The sequence below is a fragment of the Zosterops lateralis genome (genome assembly GCF_965231275.1).
Source record: "Zosterops lateralis genome assembly, chromosome: Z".
NCBI classification, from domain to species: Eukaryota; Metazoa; Chordata; class Aves; order Passeriformes; family Zosteropidae; genus Zosterops; species Zosterops lateralis.
This window is the reverse complement of record NC_139800.1, coordinates 65,183,115-65,208,397: the sequence shown is the minus strand read 5'-3', so window position 1 is coordinate 65,208,397 and position 25,283 is coordinate 65,183,115. Positions and strand designations below refer to the sequence as shown.

General features: G+C 48.5%; 3 protein-coding genes across 4 annotated transcripts in view; 2 read left to right on the top strand and 1 right to left on the bottom strand.

The window, feature by feature from the left end:
• Window positions 1-20,249, top strand: part of LOC310922602 (large ribosomal subunit protein mL50-like) — a 66,575-nt gene extending 46,326 nt beyond the window's left edge. Inside the window, exon 3 of the transcript XR_014592450.1 lies at window positions 20,109-20,249. The gene's annotated coding sequence lies outside the window, so the exon portion shown is untranslated. The remainder of the gene's footprint in view (window positions 1-20,108) is intronic.
• Window positions 1,809-18,182, bottom strand: LOC310922601 (E3 ubiquitin-protein ligase BRE1A-like). 2 transcript variants are annotated; one of them, XM_083883261.1, is made up of 21 exons: window positions 18,153-18,182; window positions 16,786-16,837; window positions 16,102-16,271; window positions 15,787-15,954; window positions 15,521-15,668; window positions 15,170-15,352; window positions 13,848-13,966; window positions 12,838-12,984; window positions 12,571-12,648; window positions 12,146-12,265; window positions 10,756-10,935; window positions 10,427-10,562; window positions 9,650-9,771; window positions 8,941-9,338; window positions 8,239-8,356; window positions 7,133-7,282; window positions 5,993-6,205; window positions 4,002-4,127; window positions 2,972-3,112; window positions 2,548-2,649; window positions 1,809-2,320 (listed from the first exon to the last, which is right to left on the bottom strand). In XM_083883261.1, exons 3-21 carry the CDS (start codon window positions 16,228-16,230, stop codon window positions 2,144-2,146), a joined length of 2,955 nt encoding a protein of 984 aa, XP_083739387.1. In that variant the 5' UTR covers window positions 16,231-16,271; window positions 16,786-16,837; window positions 18,153-18,182; the 3' UTR covers window positions 1,809-2,143. The 2 variants fall into 2 exon arrangements, with proteins under 2 accessions (XP_083739387.1, XP_083739388.1); XM_083883262.1 differs by having other exon boundaries at window positions 15,170-15,349.
• On the top strand, window positions 18,798-20,086 carry LOC310922603 (large ribosomal subunit protein mL50-like; the record flags this gene model as incomplete). The annotated part of the gene is made up of 2 exons (XM_083883265.1): window positions 18,798-18,877; window positions 19,627-20,086. The coding sequence occupies 2 exons, from the start codon at window positions 18,798-18,800 to the stop codon at window positions 20,024-20,026; spliced, it is 480 nt and encodes a 159-aa protein (XP_083739391.1). The 3' UTR covers window positions 20,027-20,086.
• Window positions 20,250-25,283: the final 5,034 nt, after the last annotated feature.

Sequence of the window (25,283 nt, the reverse complement as noted above, 5' to 3'; positions counted from 1 at the left end):
ATTTAAACATGTATGGAGTAGTAGAGTTGTATAAGTCCATCTATTGAGTTCTTGAGGCTATTTAGTGAGGGAATGTATATTTTTGTATTTCTATGTGGGCTTTAAGCCTGTAGTAATAAGTAATAAATATAAATTGTTAAACACCTAATTTACCTTTGTGGATAGTGAGTTGTTGTAGTGTTTGGCAATAAATTAAGATTTTTTTAATCAGAAGTTGGTAGTTGTAGATTTTTACATAGACTGGTTGTAATAATCTAATAAATTCCTCTTTTTTTAACCTTAATTGAGATTTGTATAGTTCTGTATTGTCAGTGCGGGTGTAGCACTTTGTAATAAATTACATTTTTCAACTGAAATTGATTCTTGTGTATTTGTCCATCAGCAGTGCAGCTGTAGCAATCTGCAAAAAATGTCATTTGTCAACTGAGCTGGGTGTTTTGTGATCATTGCTGCCCAAAACAATGAGCAGATGTGAAGGTGATGCTGGAGGATTCTGGCCATGAAAATCTCCAGCCACGCCCAGCACACGCCCCACTTGCCCTCAGCTTGGGCAAGGAATGCACAGATTTGGGATGGAGCAGAGCCACACGTTTGCTAAGGACTCTCTGCAAAGGCCTGCTGAGGAAACTCTGGGACTCCACTGAGGATGGAACTCCAGCCAGGGAGGACAAATCCACCCCCAGCCCACAGGCAGCTCTTCAGGAAGCGTTCCAAGTGTCCCTCTAAAGGTTATCCTGGAGAGCAGAAGCCAACAGGGATCCTGAGCCAGCCCCGCTGCCTTGGCAGCACTTTGGGAAAGGAGCTGGAGCAGGGGGAGGAAACAATGACTGTAAACTGCTGCAGGCTGGGCATGAAGGAAGGGCCATGGACACAAGTGCTGAAATGCTCCAAAATCCAGGAGAACGAGGAGGCAACAAGTTCTCACAAGCACTAAAATGATGGAATCCCTTTGTGTGAGGTTCCCTGAATGAACTTCCCAGAGGAGCTGGTGGTAGGATCAGCAGTAGCAAAAGCCAACAGGATCTGCACCTTTTCCTGGCTCTATTTCCAGGACACAGGCTGTGATGGCCCCTGTGCTCCCACAAAGCCCTTGCCCATGGAGGCTGCAGGGCAAAAGCAATCCCAGTGCAAGGAGAGGCTTTGCAGCTGGAGTGCAGTGCCCTTGTGTTTAGGGAATGAATGATTGCCATGCCAAAGCAACAGCAGTGGGCTGCAGGGCCCCTCACAGCTCCGTGTGTGAGCTGCAGGCGCGCCTGATGTGCGGCAAGAAGAACAAAGTAACTGGATCATCTTTTCAGCACAGCAACTCCAGGATCTGATGGCACGTCCTGACCAGCCAGGGCCAGGTTTGGCCAGAGCCCAGGCCTGGCCTGGGAGGGTCTTCCCCTAAATCACCCTACACAGACAAGCCTCTATTGCTGTCAGTTGGGAAAATCTCCTGAAGTGACACATTTCTTGCAGATAAGTGCACAAGGTTATACAGAGCTGGCATAAGTGTCTTTGTTGTCTAGTTTTCACTGAATACTGATGGGGTCAATGACACAGTGCCCAGAATTCATCTTCTAAGTCAGCTCTGGCTCAGGTCTGCTGCTCAGCCCTCAGCACATCAGACACTCAATTCTGAAAACCTTTTGATAAAGGTTGTCATCCCTTTACTTCTTTTAGCCCAATACTTCTAGTCCTGATATATTTGAATTCTTTCCATACATTCTGGCAAACAGACCATCTAAAATTTTCACTGTTTCTCAGTGTTTAAATTCTATCCACGAAGAGAAACTCAGTCACTTCCAAAATGAATTTGACAAGAAGGTGTTATTCTAAAAAAAAGCCAAGACTTCTTTCTTGATAAGGGAGGAGTATCCATTGCTGCCACAGCTCAGCTTCCATCCCACCAGGGCAGCACTTCAGCTGCACGTTCCCACCTTGGCAGTGGGAAAGCGAGGGACGGGAAATTTCCTCCCAGGCACAAAGAGCAGACAAAATCTGAGGGCAAGACCAAAGGGACAGGGCCAAGGAAGGAAGCAAGATCCAAAGTCCGTTTCTGTGAGACCCTGAACGCACCTGGAGAAGACAGTGCAGCTGAGGCAGCAGCAGCTGACAGAGAGGAGGGGCTGGCTCAGCACAAGCAGAGGCTCTGTGAGGCTCAGCCGATGTAGATCCTGTGGAAGTCGTTGGCCCCAAAGGCCGCGTTGCACTTGGGGCACTTGCGCTGCCGGGTGTCGTAGCGCGTCTTCACGCACTCGAAGCAGAAGACGTGGAAGCACTTGGTGAGCACCGCGTCCTTCTTGCGCATGTTGCAGCACGGGCACGTCAGGCGGGCCTGCAACACACACACACACACACACACACACAGAGAGCTGGGAGAGGCCCCAGCCCGGCTGCTGTGCTCACAGATGGCTCAAGGTGAAGGTCCTTCCCTTCCTCAGAAGGACAATGTGGTTTCCTCACGGCCAGAGTACAGATGAGAGATGGCAGATCTCATCTGTAAAGTGTGCTATGCACTTTGTGACTCAAGTGAAAAGGGAAGTTACAGACACAGATACTCACCTTATAATCCTTGATTTCCTCCATCAGGATCTCATCACAGTTGGGAACCATGTCAGGCTTCTTTGTGGTCTCCAGCTTCCTGCGCAACCTGGAAATATCTTCCTGCACAAAAACAGAAGACCAAGTGAAGGAGCAGCACATTCTCTGTCACAGCTTCTTCAGGGACCAAAGAGAACATGCACCTGCCTGGCTAAGTCATGCCACCCATAGTTTCATCCCCTAAAATCCAAGAGACAACATGACCATCTGATGCCACAAGTATTGTCAGTTATCAGCGGACAAAATATGAAAGAGCCAAGACCTGACAGAGAATCAAAGTGAAACTGGACACCAAGAGCCTTTAGCTGAAACTCTCTGCAGGCTCAATGTACAAGGAGGACACTAAAGCAGACAGATCTTGAAGGATTGTGCATAGGATATATACCTCAGCCCTTTTGAAGTTGAACATCTCTTTTTCTCGAGTTACTCTGTTTTCCACTATCTCCTCCTGAAAATCATGTAACTTCTTCTGAGCCAGCTCTAGCTGGGCCTTCAGATCATCTGCAAGCTGTGCTGCATCCATGGCCTGAAAAAGAAAACCAATATAAAAAGACCAAAAGCCAGAAGAACAGCTCTCATGATTTCTAGTCCTCTGTTATTACCTTATTATTAACAAGTTCTAATCATTCAGCTTCAAGATTCCTTTGGGCAGAGCCAAGCCTTGGCACACTGCAAAGCATGTCACTTAGAAAAACACTAATGATTGTCCAATTCTCTCAACGTATTTTCAGACTTCCAGCCTCCACATTTTCCCAATTAAATTGTTCAGAGCCAGTTCTACAGCTGAATTAGATAGAACTGTAGGATACCTATTTCTAACCACCTTCTATCTTCACCAGTTCCCTTCTAACTTTATAACCAAATGCCCTTAATACCATGAATTGTTGTATTAAACACAGGTGACTCTGCTGAATTCTCCCCAGCTCCTCTTCACAGGGATATTCCTGCTTCCCTTTTCTGCCTGTTTTAATGTAATTTCTGTATTTCTACTAAAACTTAACAACAAAGGCAGCATCAGCCATAAGACTTAGTCTCATTTTACTGGTAACACATCTACTTTTTTGATCTTAGGCATTTGTTAGAAGTGTTCACATTCCTCAGCTCTATTTTCCTTTTGCTTATCCTACCTTTCCTACAAAAGCTTTGACCACAGTTAACTTCATCTGGCTGCTGTCCCTTTTTTCACCAGAGGTTCCACAGAAACATGTATGATCTGCTCCTCCTCATCAAAGGAAAACATCAGTCTCTAGTACTTACATCAGAATTCTCTCCAGGACTCCTCAGCCTTCTGATACACCCATCCAAAACCAGGGAATACCAGTTCTGTAATACCTGTGAGAGCTCACTGCCTTCTGTGCCTCCCTCAAGGCAGCAGCTCCACCTCAGAGCCCAAGAGGAAAGGAAGGGCCCCTCACCTTGCGTTTGTTCATCTCCAGGGCCTGTGTTCGCAGACCCAGCTCCTTCTCTCCTGTTCCAATACTGCTCTGCAGCAAGTGCTCCTTCTCCTCCAGCTTACGTACAACCTGCAGCTGGGCATCCACCTTGGACAGGAGACACAAGGGACAGAAGGAATGAAGGCATGCTCTGTGGGTCTCCAGAGCTGTCACTCAAGCTGCAGGCTAAAACCACCCCTGCTTCCCCATCAGCAGTGAGCACACCTTCAGCTTGCCTTTTTCTCCCTGAACAGCCCTGCCTGGATCCAGAGAGCTGCACCCACATCTCTCTGCTCAACACCTGAAAACTTAGCAGTCAAATATTTGCAACAAAGATGTCTTAATTTTTGGACAGTGGCTTTAAGACTTGCTGCAAGGCAGGGAACAGTTCCACAGTGGTTGCAAGGATGACAGGATACAGAGCCATAGAATGGCCTGGATTAGAAGGGACCTTAGGAGATCATCTATCCCAGCCTCCCTGGGATAACTTCCACTAGGGCACGTTTCTCAAAGCCCCATCCAAGCCTGGCCTTGAACACTTCCAGGGATGGGGCATCCACAACTTCTCTGGGTAACCTCTAGCAGTGCCTCACCACTCTCTGACTGAAGAATTTCTTCCTAACATCTAACCTAAGCCTCCCCTCTTTCAGTTTAAAACCACTGCCCCTTGTCCTGTCATTATATGTTCATAGAAAAAGTTCCTCTCTCTCCTTTTTTTAAGTCCCCTTCAGGTACTGGAAGGCTGCAATGAAGTCTCCCCTGAGTCTTTTTTTCTCCATGCTGAACAAGCCCAGCTCTCTCAGCCTGTTCTTGTAGCAGAGGTGCTCATTTCCTCTCATCATCTTTATAGGCTCCTCTGGACTCCCTCCAACAGGTGCCTGTGTCTTTCCTGTGCTGAGGAGCCCAGAGCTGATGCAGCACTGCAGCTGGGGTCTCATGAGGGCAGAGCAGAGGCAGAATCCCCTCCCTCAGCCTGCTGCCCACACTGCTTTGGAGGCAGCCCAGGCTGCAGTTGGCTTTCTGGGCTCCCAGTGTGCACTGCTGGGTCATGGCTGGCCTCTGATCTACCAGAATGTGCAAGTCCTTCTCTGTTCCAGTGCTCCCAGTGCCTTCTTCTCCCAGCCTGTCCCCATGTCTGAGGTAGCTCAGACTGAACCATGGTTTCCTACTCCTCCTGCTTGTTACCAATATATACAGGTACAGGTAGAATATACAAGTAGAAGCTGCACTATAACAGGAAAAGGACTTCCCACTTTTCCTCACCCATCTGCTCCCTGTGAACCTGTAGGACATTTTAATGCTCATACAGCAGCCTCAGTTTCTCACAAAGGTAGCCCCCTTTGAAGCCTGATGCAGTCCTAGGCTGGTGAGAGGAACACTCTGTCCTGGACTGATTTTGGTGAGGATAGTTAATTCTCTTCAGAGCAGCTCACCTGCTGCTTTGTTTCACATTTGGGGGCAAAACACTGTCAGTAACACAGCACTGTTTTAGCTGTTGCTGACAGCACCAAGACCTTCTGTGTCTCATGCTGCCCACCAGCAGGTAGGCTGAGGCTGCCCAAGGAGCTGGGATGCCACAGAGCCAGGACAGCTGATCCAGCTGGCCCAAGGGGTGTTCCTGTGCTCAGCAAGAACAGCTGGTGCAAGGGAGAAGGGGGAGGATGTTCAGAGCTGCAGCATTTATTAAATAACAACAAGGTATGATGAAGCTCTGCCTTCCTGGAGATGACTTAACTCCCGCCTGAAACAGGAAGTAATCAATTAATTTTTTGTTTTGTTTGTATGGACATCTTTGCTTTAACTGTTAAACTGCCTTCATTTCATCTCACCTGTTTTCTCTCTGCCTTCTGATGCTTTCCCCTTCCCCTCATTGGGGGAATGAGCAAACAGTTGTGTGCAGCTGCCTAAAACAGCTACAAAAAACACCTCCCCTTCCCCACCAGCTATTTTGTCCTCTCATTTCTCTGTATTACCTGTGTTTTCAGTGTCAAAACTTGGTCTGCCAGCTCTTCCTTTTCCTCTTTCAGCAGCTTATGGATCTGGTTGGACTTGATACGTTCTGACATCAGCTTGAAATTGGCATCATCCTTCTCCCGCAGCTGCTGCATCAGGCGGATGTTCTGCTCTTGCATGTCTTCAAAGGCTTGGCCTGTGACATCCATTTCTGACAGCAGGGCCTCTTCTTCCTGCAAAAGAGCCACAGGCTCTGGCCAAACTGTGCTCTGGACCCCCTATAGTGACCCTGAGCATTTTATTCAGAGACACCAAACCCAGTGAAGATGAAGGAAGACTCTTGATGTCAGGGAACGCTACTGTCATCCCAACAACCAGAAAAACACTTCCTACAAGTCTGCACCACACCAGGATATTCTGAATTTGAAGGTGCAGAGAAAAAATGGTGACCTGTCGCTTGTCTCACAGAATCAGCTTTGACACAGTCATTGCCAGAGCTGGGCAGGAGCCAACTCCCCATTCCCAGCAGCTGAACAGAGGTCAGATACACCAGGCCCAAAATCCTACATGTGGACAGCTTGAGAGCTTCCAACTAACAGGCTGCCAAGTGCCTTAAACTCACTTTGGCCATTTCAGCATTGACAAGGTAGAGCAGTTCTGTTCTACAATAACAAGTATTCTAAAAAAGTACATGTCAATTGTTGGCTTGCCTCTGCCCTGCTGAGGTGGGCCTGCTCTCTCATTGGATTAAGCCTTTCTTTGGCAGAAGGTATGTACGAGTTCCATGCAAACATATTCACCAAAAGAACTGAGGAGATAATAACTCTTAAAAAGAAATTGTAATCTCTTCCCCAATGGCTGATAAAGCCAATTCTCCTCTCTGTGCTTCACCAAAGCCACATGTTTACTTGTTTTTTAATGTTTAATTGTTATTAAACATTTCCCGCCATGGCCTGCCTGTGATACCCCACAGCTGAGGGTGGAGGGGGTTATTTTGTTGGTGGTTCTTCTGCTTGTTTTCTCCCCCTTTGGTAAACAAGGATCAAACTCACATCTCTGGCCCATACAGATATAAATTCCTCCTCTCTTCCTGGATGTAACCTGAAGGCAGCTCCTTCACAGGTGCTCCAGCCAAAGAGAATTTATCAGAAGCTTCTCACCTGCTTAGCCATGGCCAGTTTCTTCTGTAAATATTCAATCTGTTCCTCCACTGCTCGAATCTTGTGCAGGGCATCCTCATCAGCCATCTTTTTACTCTCCTTTTTTTCCTTGTCTTCCAACTCTTTCACCCTCTGCCTCAGTTCTTCAAGCTACAAAAACCAACCAGAAATGACACTAAACACAAGGATGTGCCCTGAGCATTGTTAAGAGCCTGTTTTCCCCAAAATTCTCTGAAACACTCAGGACTGTCTTCAAAGCATAGCAAAAAACCCCATGTCATTTTGACATTACAGGCAGATGCACCATTTGAGATGGGCTGTACGCCCAAGATATTGACTTCCACACCTTTGAAAAGTTCACAGCATCTTTTATCAGAGTAGGAACATCAGTCTCCTGCAATGGTACATGTAGGGATATGTGGATAGAGAGCACCTGCTCCTTTAAGGGCATCTGGTCAAGGACCTTCTTCCACATAAGAAGGTGGTAATGGGGAAAGGAGGAGGTGAAATAAAACATACAGAGACACAAACTTGGCAGACAAATGGTAAAGGAGGCAGTGGTGAGAAGGAAACGGGGTTAGTCACACTAACTGATGAGAGCACATGAGAATGTGAAAATGTTTATTCCATCAAGGTCATCTGAGTGTGGGACAAGGAGAAAACCCAAACTGAAATATACAGAGACACAAACCTGACAAAACAAACACAGAGACAAAGAGAGGAAGCAAACCTCTCCTGTCACAACAGCTGACAGGCTTCCAAGAAACTACAGGAACCACTTCCAGGAAGATCAGCTGGGACTTTCTAACTGATGACACTGTAAAGCAGGAATGACTCCTGAACTGGGAGGGCTGTGGGAATCAAGAGCTGTTCATCTGCAAATGGCTCTGTGGTTATGAACCCAGAGATTGTTGTCTGTGTGTGTGTGCCTGCACTAGCAACTTGTCCCTGTTTATCTCCAGACCATTCCAATCCCTAAGTGACAAAGCTGAGAAGACAAATAATCCTTAGCTCTGAGGAGAGCAACAACACAGTTCTGAAGCAGAGTATCTGAAAATAAGTTTAAGTAACACATTTAAAAAAAAGGGAAGAGAAATTAGAAATACCTCAGCTTTTGCCTTCTTCTCAGCTGCCATCAGCTGCACCTTGTCTCTCTGCTCTTTGGGGGCAGAGCGGTACATATCCAGCAACAGTTTCATCTCCTTCTGGCTCTCCTGGGCCTTCCTGGAGAAAGGGAGACAGAGCACGGTGAGAACACAGCAGCAAAGCCACACTGTTACACAGCCAGCATGAGAGCCTGCCAAGATTCTCTCCATCTCCCACACGGATATGGAGTTGTGGCTCATCTTATCCCGGTAACATAAAACACCACCTGAGCTACAGGCTGGAACAGAAACATGTTCAGGCACATGGGTTGAAAGGCAAGAAGGGGAGTGCAAATGAAATATGTATCCTAACAATAAGCTACAAACCATCCACCTCTGCTGGGGGAACCATCCAGGAGCAGGAACACTGATGTGTCCACTATTAATAACCTGCTGCTCTGAACTTCTATGCTGTTGTTATGACAGCAACAAATAAACATTACTTGACCCACACCAGGAAGTATCTAGTTTGGTAATTCACGCTTTAGGCTACTGTAGGAAAAACACTTCTACACTGACCACATCACAATCAGATACAGAAGGTGTCAAGAAACTCTCTTGGCTCCAAACTTCAGCGATGCTGATCCCATAAAAGCAAGAATATGTGAACACCCCAGGCTTGGGCACTGCTCCCACAGGAAAGGGAGAGACAACAACTCTTACTTGAGCTCAGCCTTCAGCTGCTTGATCACTTCAGCCTCCTTCTTTCTGCCATCTTCATGCTTCCCTTTCTCCTTCTCTTTGGACTCTCTCTCCTTCTCCGATTCCTTTTGCTTCTGCCTTTCCCGCTCTCGTTCCTTTTCCTTTTCCTTCTCTCTCTCTCGTTCTCTCTCTCTCTCCTTCTCCTTCTCTCGTTCCCTCTCCCTTTCTCGTCTCTCCCGCTCCCGTTCCTCTTCATCTCGCCTGGCCTTCAGTTCATGAACATCTTCAGCAGCAGCCTTGGCAACAGGCCCTTGGGCAGAAGGATCATCAGGCTCCTGCTTGATCTTTGCAGGTTCCTCCTTTGTGTCTTCAGCGCTGGACTGGGACTGCAGGAGAGCACTGCCACTGCGAGAGCGGATCTGGCATGGAACAGCAGGAGAGATGATCAAGAAAACAAACATTTGAGCTCTTAGTCAGGAATCTTCCTTCCCCCTTCTCCCTTGTCTTCCCAGATCCACACTTCCATGCCCCCTTTTCATGGAGCACTGCACAGCTACAAAGGAAGAGCATTCATTTGGTCAAAGGAAGCAGCAGAGTGCAGTGCTTGAAAGAAGGTTTCACTACATCCCACACAGAGTATCAGAAAGGCTGATATTGCTGGCAAGGGTGGCAGCATTCCCCCTTCTCCTGAGCACTTTCCCCTCTGTTCTGGCATTTCCTGCTGTGTTACCTTGCTCAGGTCAGCCTGGGCCTCTCTCAGTTTGCGCTTGTATCTCAACACCTCTCCCTTCAGCTGGTGGTTGTGATTCTGGAGGCTGCTGATGAGGTGACGCATCTCCCGGTTAATGGGGCCTGCAAAAACAGAAACACCTCTGTAAAAAACACACTTCTGTCAACCTTCTTCAGGACTTTCATGGAGATGGAGAACAAAATAAAACTATTAACATTCTGCCACACAATAGGGCAACACAAATACTTGCAGAAAAAAGTCATGCTAGTTTTATATGCCTTACAGGTAAGGTGTATTTATAAGTCCTTGCAAATTTGCAGTCCTGAGCTCCCACTTAACATTATTTTTATACCCATGATGCTAAGGGAAACATGTAATGTTGCAAAAGAAATCTGATTTAAATGCTACTTCAGAAGTCATCTATTTCCTCTGATGAAATTTAAGAATTACTGCTTTGCTATCTAGATTGTCCTTACAGACTTGGAAATTAATCCTGCCTTCACAAGTAATTTTTAATAATGCAAAATATCCTGCCATAAACCAAACTGTTAGCAAAATGTATCTATTATGCAGCATCGAGAAGGAAATCAGATAACATGGAACTGGCCTCCCAATAAAACAGGTGAAGAGCTTTGTTTGTTGAGATGAAGAGACCTGCCAGAACAAGTATTTAACAGTAACAAAGAATCAAGCCAGGTGTTCTAGTGCACTGTAGCCCCAATGGGCATTGGTGGGTAGGTGGTGGTTGTTTTTAGGCACAGCAGAGCAACATCGTACCTGCTTGCTCATTGGCAGCAAGTGTCTGCTCAAACTCTATCCTCAACATCTCATATTCTTTGCGGACTTGTGCCAGGGTGTCCTCCAGCTGAATCACCTCCGTGCGCAGCTTCTTGTGAAGGCCGACCTCATCCCTCTGAGGAACAAAAGGGAAACACAATTGGTGCTCTGAACCTGGACTATCTCTCACCTCAGCAATATAAGCCACCACAGCAGCCTGAATCATCGCCAGAAATGTCAATTCCCTGAGCATTCCCAGAGGCACACGCCCCCAGCAGTGATGGCTGCAGGCACAGCAGAGCCCCAGGCTGAGGGAGCAGAGGCGTTACCTCGATCAGCTCCACCTGGCGCTGGTGTGTGGCGCGGGTGCCGTGGAGCAGCGTGCGCGCCTCGTCAAGGTGTGCCTTCAGCTGGAGACTCTCGTTGTACAGGACAGAGAACTGGGACTGCATGCACCGATATTCCGGGGTCTCCTTCACAGCCTCTTCCACTGCTCGGCGCAGATCAACCTGGGTCACACACGGGAAAATGCCACAAAGAGGAATATTATCCCCTTGCCTTTGGCTCCTGCCTCTCAAGGCAGGAGAACAGTGAATCAAGCTGCCACAAGCAAAGACAAAAGTAGAACTTCAGCAGCCTTGCTGTCAAGTAGGTCCCAGTGATATGCTTCAGTACCATGTTTAAAACCTCTCTGTGCTCTCTGCATACACCAGGCTGCTTCTCGTGCACAACCACATCATGGAAGTTTTTGACTCTTGGGTCCTGAAATAGTTTCTCTCAAAGATATGAACTTGGAAAATGTAAGAAATTGCAAGCACCTAGATCAATAAAGATGGGCACATAGAAAAGTATGAGAGATCAGAAAAAACACACATGCAAGTAGACATTATGTTAGTCTTCTACCAGTAAGACACAATGACTGACAGAAAGAGAAATGAAAAAAAGCCCCAAGGGTACAGAACTGAATTCCTAGGAGAAAAAGTTAGCAAACAATTGTGACTTACAGCAGTGAAACACACTGTCACAACCATGCTAAAATATATACATGCATTCAGCTTAAAAGTAATTAGGAAAAAAAAAAGTTGTAAGCGACAGACCATTTCTCTCTAAACAAACCCATGTGGATAAACAGAATTCAGAGGTGCCTCAAGACAGTTCCCAGCATCAGATCTTTGAAATTTACATTATCAAGACAGGCATTTGGATTATTCTCCCCACCATATACTGATCTACCACAGAGTCACAGCTTCTTGTGTTACCACCTTTAAAACATCACAAGCTCACAGGCTGTTTCCTATCTATCCATCCCCCACAATGGAAAGACATAAATGTATTGACTCCTTCAAGAGTCTGTGCCCCAAACAAGTTCCCTGATTGTTTCTGTTCTCTGGTTCCACTTGCACAGGGAGTGGGGAAGGTGGAAGGGGGGTCACTGCTTGGAAAGAGGTGAAAACACTTTTAACCAGACATGGTTAAAATGGACCCAAAGATCAGAACGGGGCACGGGCAGGAAACCATTACAATTTCCAGCGGTGACCACACGGTGTCCCCAACGCACCGAGCTGCAAGTGGAGCCACAGACCCGACGAATTGTACCTGGAGCAAAGTGTGACACAGCTAAAGAGGAGGCTCAGAACAGACACTGCTAATGAGGTTTTTGGAGACACAGCACTGCAAAGCTGAGGGCAGCCCATCCCCACACAGCTACAGATGTCTCACCTTGAGCTTTTCATTCTGCGTTGTTACTTGTTCAAGATCTTGACGTAGTTTTTCCAATTCATTCAGGCGATTCCCAGCAAGCTCTTTATTCTCTTCCAGCTCTGCATTCATCTCCTCAAACTGTTGGGACAAACTGCTTGTAAATCCTACTGCTAATGTGTCTCCTGAGACTATCTGCTAATGAACTATCTGTTCATGCAGTAACAGCAATTACAGACTAAGCAGTCAGAGATAGAGTCTAATTCCACCAGGTGTTTCTTAAGTAGGAAACCTGGACACAGAAAAAACAGCTTGCCCAGAGTCACCCAGCTTTGTGGCACAGGATCTAAAATTATCTAAAATAAGTATCCAAACTCTGTTCAAGTTGTGGCCCTTGCTCTCCTTGACTTTATCCTTCCCCTTGCTCACACCCAAGCTGGCCTTACCTTGCGGGCATTAATGGTGATTGTTCCCCCATAGAGGCTGCTCCCAGCTCCATACACCTTGTAGCCTTTGGAATTCACCTGCAAACAAAGCAAGAGATTTCCTCCAGACCCAGTGAAATACTAACAGGAGTGATGGAGCAGATTCAAGAGCAAAGAAGGTTCACTGCAGGTCTCAGTTCTCCCAGGACAGGCCCAGAGAGGATGTCACACACCCACCCAACAGCACCCAGCACTCCCAGGGCTCCTGGCCAGCAGGGCAGCCCTTACTCGTTCCAGGACATCGGCCAGGTGCCGGTTGAGCCTCTGCTCCCTCTTGCGGATCTTGTCGATGTCCCACTGAAGGTCATCAATCATGGTCTCCAGGACAGACACCCGGGATTCTGCTGTCTCCACCCTCTCTTGCAGCTTGGAGAACTGCAATCAAAGGACTGCTTCAGCCAACATATGCAGAGAATCAACTTTTCCTAAGGCTGCTCAGGAGGAGTTTTCTCATGTTCATCCTGTGTTTTTCATCTTTTGCTGTGGCGACAGACTATTTAATGAACTGTCCTGAATTTGACACTGGCCAAATCCCAAGGCAGCAACAAAAACAACACAAAACTGAAAAATGGGAAAAAGAGCAGGAAGCCAGTAATATCTGCCAGAACACAGAGGCAGCCACCTTAGCTTATCACAAGGCTTTTTTGATTTTAATCTTTTCAATTCCTATGTCCATCTACTTTACAGAGCACCTAAGTGCTCAGAGGTCTAACACTGAGCAAGAACAGCATTAACACAATTTTTAAACCTGAACTGAACTTGAACTGAAGCCTCTCAGACAAATGCTGCTAATAATGTGAAACCCTTATAAGTGGGATCATCTTGTAACTGATATCATTTCACTGTGAAATGACACAGAGAAACCAAGGAATTCAGATGGACAGGGATGTCACCTCGACTCTTCCAGGTGTCCACACAGTCACCTCAGCATCACCTGCTGCTTCCCTTTCCTGCAGGTTCCTCTGCTCTCCCCTTTTCTTTAACAGTTCAATCCATTCAAATCACTGACTTGCTTATATCCTTTCCTCTAGTCACGTAAAAAGCAAATCAATCTGATTTATATAGAAAATCTATCTACAGCTCTCCACAACAAGAACCTTTTTCGTAACTTTTCAAACCATGTGCTCCTGTACCTCTCCAAGGAAGTAAGTTGCTTTCCAATCTACGGTAACCACAAATTATGCTAAATTTATGGATCCCAAAGCAGATTTCTTTCTCTCTCTCTCTCCTTTTAATACCTCCTGAGACATGACTCTGTGCTTCTCCTGAAGAACATCAGCCAGTTCCTGCAGCCGTCCATTCTCATGTGACAAGTAGGAATTCAGCTCCACCACTGCTTCTTCCATCAGAGAAATATCTGAAAGGTGCACAAAGAAAAGGAAATTCATGGAAATCAATGAACACTGATTTCAATTCCTGAATAGCAAAGAGAGAAACAAGAAAACAGAAAAGGAGATATCTGGGCCTAACTTCAGTTTACTCTACCTCTCCCACAGGTGCAGCTTCCTGAGGGCCTGATCTCCATCCACAAAGAGCCTGGACTTGCACTCCCTGAGCCAAAGGCTCTGCAGTTTAACAGTGCTGCACATTCCTGACCTGGGGGCGTCCCCTCACACCCCAGACACTTCAGCTGTGTCTGTACCAGCAACCCAGAGCCTGCCCTTGGGGCCCAGGGACACCTGAGTGCTGCACAAATGCATAAACCCCTGTGACAGGTGGCCTGGGAGGACACACCAGGCCAACAGACTGTGACACCAGGTGACAACCACAGCACCTGGGGGACAGGGAAACCAGAGCAGCTGAGGACAGGCTCTCATGGCACCATGTCAAAGCTACTACAGGTTATGACTGCCAGCCAAGCAACACTCCCCTGCACCAACGCCAGACCTGGTCACAGCACACAGAAGGCACACCAAGCATGATCTTCCACCCAAGTTTTCCTTCAAAACATTAAAATTCTAACCTCAAGCTAATCGAGTTTTTTCAACAGTCACCTGAGTGTAAAGTGAATCTGCTACATTCACTTTTAGAGGCTGGTCATTTGCCTTTCTCTGCAGAACTCTGCTATGTTCAAAGCTGACAGCTACACTAAGCACACCACACCATTAGATGGGCACCATTTTGCTCAGGACTCAGTGGAAACTGAGCACTTGGTTATTCCTACACCTTCTGCTCAACTGCAAAGAGGACTCCACCATCAGTTTGCAATGCTGATCTCACTTCTTTACTTCTAAGTGTGAAGCCTTTTATGTGGTGGCTGAGGACAGCTGGCTGCTAAGATTCAACTCTCCCCTCTGACTTCTCAGGCACATGAACAGCACTGGCAGAAACAAGCTGCTTCTTAGCCCAACATGCTGGGCTGAGCCCTCAGCATTCCAATACAGAAGTAGCTACAGTACACTTCTGGCACCTGGTCCTTTAGTAAAGGTTTTGATAACAAGCGTTTGGAAAGCCAAACAAATTCATTTTGGAAAATAAATGCACATGAGAAGGACAATGCAGGTTCAGGTCTAAGGTGGGGCAGATAAGCACCCTTGAGTACCTGCCACCTTGGCCATACCTCCACTGTTCAGCTTCTGAGACAGCACATCCACCTTCTCCTGCAGCTTGTCATACATTGTCACAATCTGGGCAACAGCCCGGCGGGAGGACTCCACACGCTCCTGCAGCTGAGATTCGATCTCCTCACTGGTGCTGCTGGCCAGAGTGGCCAGGAAGGAGAATGCTGGCTCCACTCCTTCTGCTGGGAACACAGAGAGTGAGAAAAAGTCAATGTGCTCTACAAGGTACCATATCACTGATCTTTACAGTCACAAAAACAAGTCTCTGTCAGCCTTTAGAAATGGACATCACCATTGTCCACAGCTGAAATCCATCTCTCCCACTGCCCCCAGACACCTCGTTCCCTCACCTCGTTCCCTCTCATCTTTGCGCTCCTGATTACTGTCAGAGTCTGGTTCAGGTTCTGGCACCACCAGTGCTTTTCTTTCAGACAAAAGGTCTCCCACACCTTGGTCCAGGTCGAAGCGTTTCAGGATGATGCGGATATTTTCATCAAACTGAAGGACGGCACGGGCAAGGCAGACAAGAGAAAGAACGGACGTGAGCCAAAGGAGTGCAGTGGTCCAGCAGAGACAAGAAAACAGTGAGCATGAAGCAAGAGAAGCTGTCCCCAACCTGGTTCCAGTAGCGGTTGATGATCAGCAGAGAGGCATCGTCGGTGGCCTGCCGACGCTCCAGCTTCTCAATGTGCTCCCGCAGCTCATCCTCGATGGCCTGGCGCTGGTCCAGCATCTCCGCCAGCTTCCGGTTCTTGCTCTGCAGCGTGCGGATGTCCAGCTCCTCCTGGGCACGGCACGTGGGACAGGGGCCAGGTCACAGGAGGGCCCAGACCTCAGCTCATGCCTGAGCTCACACTCGTGACCTGGAGACACTTTGGCCTCCAGATGAAGGAAAACAAAAGGTGCAGTGGGGGGTGCAGCCAAGACCTACCGTTGAAGAAACACCCCCGAGTTTAATGGTCTCCACAGTGGTGCCCGAATCCTCCACCCCTGCCTTCTTCTCCGGAGGTGCAGAAGTGCCAGGCTCTGCAGCCACTCGTTTATTGCCAATTCCAGACATGGTGGCCAAGGGCACAGAGTCCCACCTTCCCCGAGTTCTTCCTGAACATTAAAGAACACCATTAAAAGATGCCAAACGCACACCTGTGCAGTCAATTGGATTTGGGGTTTTAACATGCTGACCCATCATGGTAACAAGATGCCCAAAACAGAGCAGAGCATGGAACTCAACAGATTTGGAAAAACATTTGTTGGGAGGAATGGATTAAAAGGGGAGCACTGGTAAGAAGGACTGTAAATCACTCAGGTGACCTTGCAGAGGGGAATAACCCCTGATAAACCAGGGAGCCTCTGGCATGGACTGAGTTCAAGGCTGCCCACATCTCTAACACTGCACCTCTGCCCAGCTGTTGCTTTGGGGATCCCACAAGTAGCCAGGTCATGGAAACAAATCCCCTCCCTGTGTCCTAACTGGGAGTTTGTGCCAGCCCGTGCTGGCTCACACATTCTGGTCCAGCATTAAGCTGTACAAGACACCAGCAGGGTCTGCACTGCAACAAGAAAGTTGATGGGGAAATATCCACTGCTCTGTAGTGTTAAAATGGAAGCACTGTACCTTATTACCCTCTTTGCACACAGATCTTCATGCAGGCTCCGTCGCTGCCTTTCTGCATTAACAAAAAACAAACCAGGTTAGACTTGAGCAAACAACTGAGACAGTGTGTCTGTGGCACCAGGTCACTGCACAACAACCAAACTGCTCCAGTGAATCCACACACAAAATCAGCCAAAGCTGAGGGCAGCAACACCTTGGACACAAACGAGCCCTGGACTCAGAGAGCTCACAAATCCTACACAACTGAAAAGCAGCTCAGAGCCAAGGCTTGTAAAGACTCTTTCCTCTCCATCAGGAGAGATGCAGACACGTTTGAAGAGAGCCCATTCCTACCCCAGTGCAGTCTGAAGAGCTCTGGGCTAACAGAGAGTCACAGAAGAGCTGAGGCTGCAGGGGAGGGCTGGAGGCACCTGCCCCTGCCCCTGCATGGAGCAGCTCAGCCACAGCAGGTGGCCCAGGGCCTGTCCAGGCAGCCTGAGCATCTCCAGGCACAGGAACTCAGCCGTGGCTCTGGGCAGCCTCTCCAGGACCTGATCACCCTCAGCATTCAAACAGGTTTTTCTCAGGTCTGAACAGTATTTCCCGTAGTTCCCCAAAATATTATTGGGCAAAACTACAAGTGTATCCTCAAAGGGCTTCCAGCAGAAATGGAGGGGCTGGAGATGGAAAATGGAACCAGTCAGAACCTCAGCAGACACGAGCTGTGTCTTCTGCCACAGTCACTGAGCTGTGCCAGCCCCTCTGGTCAGACCACACCAGTAACACTGATTTGTTCTATTTTAGCCTGTCATGGCATTTCCAGCCAAACCAGGGGGTATGAACTGAACCTGCCAGTTCTTTCTGCTTTAACTGAGCAGTTCTACTGAAAGCCACAACACCGCTGCATTTTGAAGATGAAGCTGGTACACTGCTTTGCCAAAGCCCAGCATTTCACAAGCATCTCAGCTTGGCATTGCCCCTCAGCACACAGAAACAGTAAAAAGATTATTTCTCAGTGAGTTACTGAGACTGCACATACGGGGATCCTGTGAGGTGTCTTGTAACAGAGACATTAAATTACATCTCAAATTAAAAACCAAAGACAACGGCCACGGAAACATTTTCCTTCACTCAGCAGCAGCACTGACTTCAGCTGGAATTCCAGGAGCATTGGAAGGCAACGGCTGTCACTAAAAACAGCTCATCTGTCCCATCACTCCAGCAAGCCACATCCCGCGGGGGTCCCGCCCCTGGCCCGGCCTCTCCCCACAGCGCGGGGCGGACACGCCGCGGGCCCGTCCCTCCCTCCCTCCGTCCCCCCGCGGGTGTGCGGTGCCTCCCGTCCCCCGCACGGCCACCCCCGGCTGTCCCCGGCCCGCCCCACAGACCCGGGGCCGCGGGACCTCGTCATTCGCGCCCCGTCCCGCCGGCGATGGCCCCGCAGCCGCCGCTCCGCCCTCGCCCGTCACGGAGGCGCCGCTTCGCCCCCGCCCGGCGCCGGCACCGCCCGCACCCGCAGCAAAGATGGCGGCGGGGCGGAGCCGCCCCCGCCCACGGGCGGCCCCGGGGAGCGGCCCTTCCCTGCCCGGCCCTGGAGCCGCGCCCGGCTCGGGAAAGGCGGCGGAGCTGCTCAACGTGGGCGGAACGTTCTGTGCCAGCCCCGGGGTGGCAGCGGGGCCGGGGCAGGGACTGTCCCCTGCACTCGGCACTGGAGGGGCTGTGCAGGGCCAGGAGTGGGACTCGATGATCCTGATGGATCCCTTAAAATTCTGCACGTTCTGTGGTTCCGTGAGTTTTCCAACACCTTGACATCACTTACAGCTTGTTCCCTGCTTCATTAAATCCCCCTTCTTGTCGGGAAGGCCCGAAAGCACACAGGACCAAACACCAAGGAACGCTTTCCTAAGGAAACCTTCACACGTTCCGTGTCCCAGCGAGAGGCGGCCTGAGAGGCCGGACTACATTTCCCATGGGGCTTTGCGGGGCGCGGCCGAAAGGCGTCACCCGCGGGGCCGCGGGAAGGCGCCCCCGGCATGGCGGCGCTGCGGGCGGCGGGGCGGCGGAGGCCGGGGCTCGGCCCCGCGGGGCTCAGGGCGCTCTGGGGCGGCCGCAGGTACCCGCAGGGCACGGGCTGGGCTGGGGGCGGCTTCTCCCCTTCTCCGCATGCCGGGCCTTCGCCGGGCCGTGACCCTCTGGAGGTCACTCAGCCCGACACCTCCTGAGCGAGTCCCTCAGGATTTGTCCGGGCGGGTTTTGCGTGTCCACAGGGAAGAGACTCCACAGGTTCTCTGGGCAACCAGCGCCCCCCGAGGTGCTCTGCTGGCGGGCGGGTGCAGTGTGCAGGGCTGGGGCCTTTGGAGGGGATACTGCTTTTGTTAGGAGTGGCAAACGAGGGATTTCACGGGAATGAAAAATAATTCCTCTGTAACATTTTCCGTGGGACCGTGCATGGGTTGTTGACTAGATTGTGGCATAAAAGGAGGTAATTGTTTTAACTTAAAACTAGTAATGAGGTTTTTTCTACACTGTGGGCACTGATTTTCTTCTGTTACGGTGGTTATTTTCTGTTATGCTTTTTATTCACAGCAAATTAGAACATGGAGCTGTGACAGTAATTAATCTCTTTTAAATGCTCTTTTTCCTCAGAGCAGTGAACTAAGGTGGGTGGGCGATTGCTCTGCAGAGGCTCCAGTGGGGAGCAGCACTTGGGGAAAGCCTGTGCACTCCTGGGTACACACCTGATGGTGCACGGGATGTGGGAATGTCTGGATTGAGTCCGGCTTAAAACACCACGAGTACAAGAATGTTCTGACCCTGTCCTGAGTAGGCCAGAGGCTGAACCTGTTTGTGTTGTGGTGGCAGCAGGAAGGAGGAAAGAGAAGTGGAAGCAGAGCCAGCAGCTGCTGAGCAGGAGGAGAGGAGCGAGCCCAGCCTGATCTGCCCCCGGCCCCCCAGCCGGAGTTACCTCCCTCCCCAGGACCTGCAGAGCCGCCTCGAGTCCCACGTCAGGGAGGTCTTTGGGCCCTCTGTTCCCCAGGACTGGCAGCAGACTCCGCTGGAGGAGAAGAGGCTGAAGCACGGGCTGCTGGCCCGGCTGGCAGCAGAGCTGGGACACGCCGTGCCCAACTCCCGACTGCACCGGCTGCGCCGCGCCGGGGACGTGCTGCGTTTCTACGGCCGCGCCGTGAGCGACGGGACCGGGATCCATGAACTCGTGCCCAAAGAGCTGCCCCCGAACCTGAAAATCATCTGGCAGCAATGAGTCCCCCCATGGAGCATCCCCTGCCTGGCCTGTGCTGCAGGGCAGCAGCAGAGCCCTCTGGCTGGGAATTTCACTAATAAAGGTTTGTTGGAAAGAGGGAGACTGACTCAACCGATGTTGATCAATCAGGCTCAATTTTATTTGTTTTCTCGCTTACATTTATATTCTAAATAATTAGTTCATACATATTGCAAAAGCCAAGCTCCTGATTGGTAGTGACTACACAATAGCTTACTTCATGCTATATCAGCATATTGCAACAGTTGTATCGCCTTGTAATGTTCAGTTCCTCTTTTCTCATGATCTCAGTTTCTCTCCCTCATCCTCATGCTGGCCTTGTCCTAGCTTCTAGTTACAATATTAGTCTAAGAGCTATTGTGTCCTTTATCCTCTAACCATTCTTCAGCCATTTTCTCCACAGTTCCCCCTTTTTCTTTAATGGTTGCAAGCACTTGGGACTGATGACGAAAAAAGCAAGCAAACACCAATCTCACACATAGAATGACAATTAAAATCATTTGAAAGGCTGTGAGACACTGGCTAATGACAGACAAAAAAGCATTAGTCCTGGTTGCATTTGCCCAAGTAACCCACACATTAGCATTTTCCCATATTGGAGGCATTGCATTTACCCCTCTTTTTAGATTTATGCCCCATCCTAGCAAAACGAGCACAAAGATCATCCCAGTCATTTTCTGGAATTGCCCACCTTTTGGGGACACTTACTGTTTTACCACAGCAAGTAGCACAAATCTTTGAGCGTGCAGCAGCAAGCAAGTGTACAGCGTGATGCTTTATCTCCCAGCGTACTCTGGCTATTATTCTTTGTTCCGGAGATTCAAACAACTGGCTTGCCAAGTGGGCGGGAAGCCCTGTATCTTTTTCTAGTGCAGTAACGGGTGTCTCCCTGCGGTACCGGTCAAAGCACAAGTAACAAATTCGATCAAACAATACCACTTGGTTAACCCACACCCTACGACCACATCCAGCACAGTCCAACAACAACCAAGAGGTACACTTCCAATCTTTACAAATTAAGCAATGTTCTGTTGTAGTTGTTCTATCAAAGGTAGATGAAAGGACCCACTGCAGTTCTCCAATCCCTCCAGGGGATGTAATTTGATCTATAGCTTGGTCTACTCACTCATTTATTTGCCTTTTGAGGCTATCTAATATCGGTCTCAGCGTTATTAATATCTTCGTTTTAATTCTCTCGTAGTCCTGCGACTGCTCATTCAGAAATTTTGCCATAATATGGCCTGGCATTTCTTGCTGGGATCCACTGTGAGCCTGTGGGGGTAGAAACACACAGATAACCACGCCCCCAGAACAGCACTTTTGCTGGTTCCAGCCAAATGCCTGTTTTAGGATCTTTGTATTTAACCCATACATCAGTTTGATGTTCCTTATCAGGGCCTTTAGCATGTCTTACGGCTGCTGGCTCCTTTAAATCTCCAAACACACACAAATGATTTATTACAAATAACACAGTGGTCAATCTCTGCTGTAAATCTGTCACTGTCTCCTGTTTCTTTAAATATGCTTTAAGCATTCCATGTGTGCGCTCTACCACAGCCTGCCCAGTGGGTGAGTGAGGAATGCCTGTTTTATGTTCCACCCCCCAAGTTTGCAGGAAGGTTGTGACACGAGAGCTAGTGTATGAAGGGCCGTTATCAGTTTTTATTGTCTTCAGCACTCCCATGACTGCAAAGCAGGCAGTAAGATGTCGAAGTACATGACTGGCCCATTCTCCTGCCTGAGCTGTAGCCCATACATACTTGCTATATGTGTCCACTGTAACATGCACATATTTTAGTCTACCAAATGATGGAATATGAGTAACATCCATTTGCCATATTTCATTTGGTCCCTGTCCCCGGGGGTTGACTCCCACTCCTATACCGACCCCTCCATTCTGGTAACTACAAATAGGACAAGCTCTTACTATATCAGTAGCTTCTGTTGAGGTTATCTTAAATGCTCGCACCAACCCCTTGGCATTCTGATGGAATATAGCGTGTGACTCCCTAGCTTGGTTCTGGGTGGGCAGGGGTGGTGTTCCTGCTACTGCAGCCAGCTTATCAGCTCTATCATTTCTTTTGCCTAACCCAATGTCCCACTTATGACTGTGAATGTGAATAACTGCCTAGGGGTGTGTTCTTGTCTGAATTGCCAATCTTAATTGAATGAGAAGGTTCCCTAATCTTTTGTTATCTATTTGTCTTATTTCTGAACCCTCAATTCTCTGCACTATCCCAGCAACATATAACGAATCTGTAACAATGTTCACCGGTTCTGACAAATTTGTCATGACCCATACAACAGCTGACAATTCCAAAGTTTGTAAAGAATCCCCCTCTTCAGCAGGCAATATAACTTCTCGCCACTAATTTCCCTGCTGCCATGTAATAGCAGCTTTTTGTGACCTTTTCTCAGCATCTGTGAAAACTGTGATTGCTTCTGGGATGGGCTGTTCACTCCACAGAGGTTTGCTCAGCCACTGTTGTTCTCCCACCCATCGCAAGGGTGGGGGCCACTTTACCGTTGTCACAACTGTGGCCCCTCCTCCCAGCAGAGCAAGGCCCACCTCCTCATGATTTTCAATGTACCATTGCAGTATATCTCGAGCTATTGGCAACAGAATAGTGCCTGGTTCATTCCCCATAACCTGTCGTGCACGCTGTCTACCTTTATAGATAAGGACTGCCAACATTTCTGATTTTTGAAAAACAGTTTTACATTGTTGCATGGGTGGCTGTAACCATTCTAATATCCGAATGTTTCTCCTCTCCCCTATTTTCTCCCTTTTTCTTTAATTGCTGAACAAGGACTCCAAGGAGATGGCGTTTCTCGAGCCGTATAGCCAAATCAATAGGCAGGAGAGGGTCACAGTGAGAAGTACTGCCTTGCTGAATGATTTCAGCAAACCAAGAGCAATATTCCCATTGTGCTGTTGTCTCATTTTGCCAATGAGAAACGTAACTTTTCCACGCTTCCCTCGCACATTCTTGTTTTCCAATTAAACAAGTGCGAAATGGATTGGAAGGCATGGCAGGTGATAAACACAAATTATCCTGACCAAATTGATTAACCCAAGTGACCCACATGTTTTGCCTTTCGTCTGTTTTTGGTAGCTCTGTGAGCCCAGCGGCGACAACATATATCCCAATCAGCAGGATCCACCTAATGCATATGGTGGATGCATATGGTATCCCCACCCCATATTTGCAGGTTGTCTGCAAAATGCGAGTAGCCTTTTGTGCCAACAGGCGACACACCTCTCTTTCTATTAAAAATACCAATTCCAGCCTATCTCTTTGACTTAAATCTTGAACAAGGTTTACTGCTTCTGGCACAGTACTGCACCCTGTATAATTTTTTATGGCAGTCTGCCAATTATAACAATGCCAATAAAAGGAGCAGCGTGGGCACCATGGCTGTGCAAGCTGCTGTTGAAAAACCCACCACTGTCTGCAACAAGCCCCACAATATATTTTTACCCAAGCCCCACAGTTAGGCTTGTCGCAGTGCAGACAGTTAGAACTCTTAATTAATCGTAGTCGGGTGCTTTGTAGTTCATGCAACAATGTTAGTACATCAGTTCTATTTTCTGTTACTAGAGGATTAGGCCACTGGCTGGAGCTGAGCTATCACAGGTTGAAGGATCAGGAGCAGGCGATGCTGCTCTCATTCTGCTGGACTGCTGGGTGCTGTCATTCCCTGCTTGCGTCCAGCGGCTGGGGATCCACACAGGACCTGTGGGTGTAAGCACACACATGTGACCTCAACCAATATATTGTACTTCAGCAGGCCCAGTGTTAAGAATGCTGATCCTCCTGTAGAGCCAAAACCATAGTATCCTCTTTGTGTTTCCGAGCGATGTTCCGAGCCAAGGTTGAAAATGGTAACAATTGAGCTATCCGGGTGCCAGCTGGAGTGAGCATTGGAGGATACAGTGTCCGTGCTAAAATACAAATCTCGCCTGTAAAATCAGCATCAATAAATCCCACAGTAATGTCCAATCCTTTTTAAAAAGTAGAAGATCATCCCAAAAGTAAAGCAGGAACCAACAGTCCCTGATAGGTTACTGGTCCCTTTACTCCAGTGGGAATTGGCACAGGGCAATTGTCCTTAATAGATATGTCCACTGTGGCTGCCAAGTCCAGGCCGAGGCTTCCGGAGGTGGCCGGGGTGCAGGTCGCTGGCTGCTGTACAACTGCTATTTATGTCCTGGCACAGCGGCTGGATGGCGCGCTGGTCTTGCCGTTTCCCGATTTCCTCCGACAGGCACCTGTGTTATGGGTATCAGAGCGACACTTCTGACACCATACTCCACTTGCAGGACACTCTCGGCGAAAGTGACCTATTGCTCCACAGCGGTAGCACTGTCCTCGGTCTCCTCTGCCCTGCTTCAGCTGACTTGCTGTAACAGCAGCTTGGAGTGGGGCAAGAGCAGCAAAAATTTGAGCCTGACTACTCTCTGCCTGTTTCTGAAATGTTTCACCTAGCCCTTTAATAGCCTCGACAATAAATGCCTGAGGCCCAGAGGGTACAGATGCTGCTTTCTCTAGAGCCTCTTCTACAGACCAATTAGCTCCCAAGGTGTTAACTAGGTTTTTTGTAGCTTGATTACCATTTTGGAGTATACACTGTTTTAACATAGCTCCTTGCATATAGAGTGGTACTCTAGCCTTTTCTATTCCGTCTACTAGTCGATCTACAAATTTGCCTAATGGTTCTTCCCTACCCTGTTTTATTCCCATATATACAGGGGTTCCATGTGGATCTTTTACCTTATCCATAGCAGCTCTGGCAAGCTTCATGACCTCTCGACATTTTTCTGGTCCTAACAGAGCCTGTGCCTCTGTCCTTATCCAATTGCCTGTTCCCAGCAATTCATCTAAGGTAACCCCATGCAGAGGATCCCCAGGTTGTCTCTGTGTGGCAACTGACTCCTGCGCTAGGGCTTGCCAGTGAGCTTGAAATAACAAAAGTTGGTGGGGTGTAAACACAAGCTTAGAAATACCCCGACAATCTGCTGGCAACAGCAAATATGTACCCCAGATATAATCCAGCATTTGCCGAGCAGGCTCACTGTTTACCCCATATTGGCTAACAGTGGAGCGCAATTGGGAAAGTAATTTCCAGTCAAGGGAAGTCAATTGGGCAGTGACACCTCCTCCCGGTGCAGGATTATATATTACTGGGCGTGCTATCGAGCTCCCTGCTTCTATCATCTGTGCATCCCCTCGTTCTA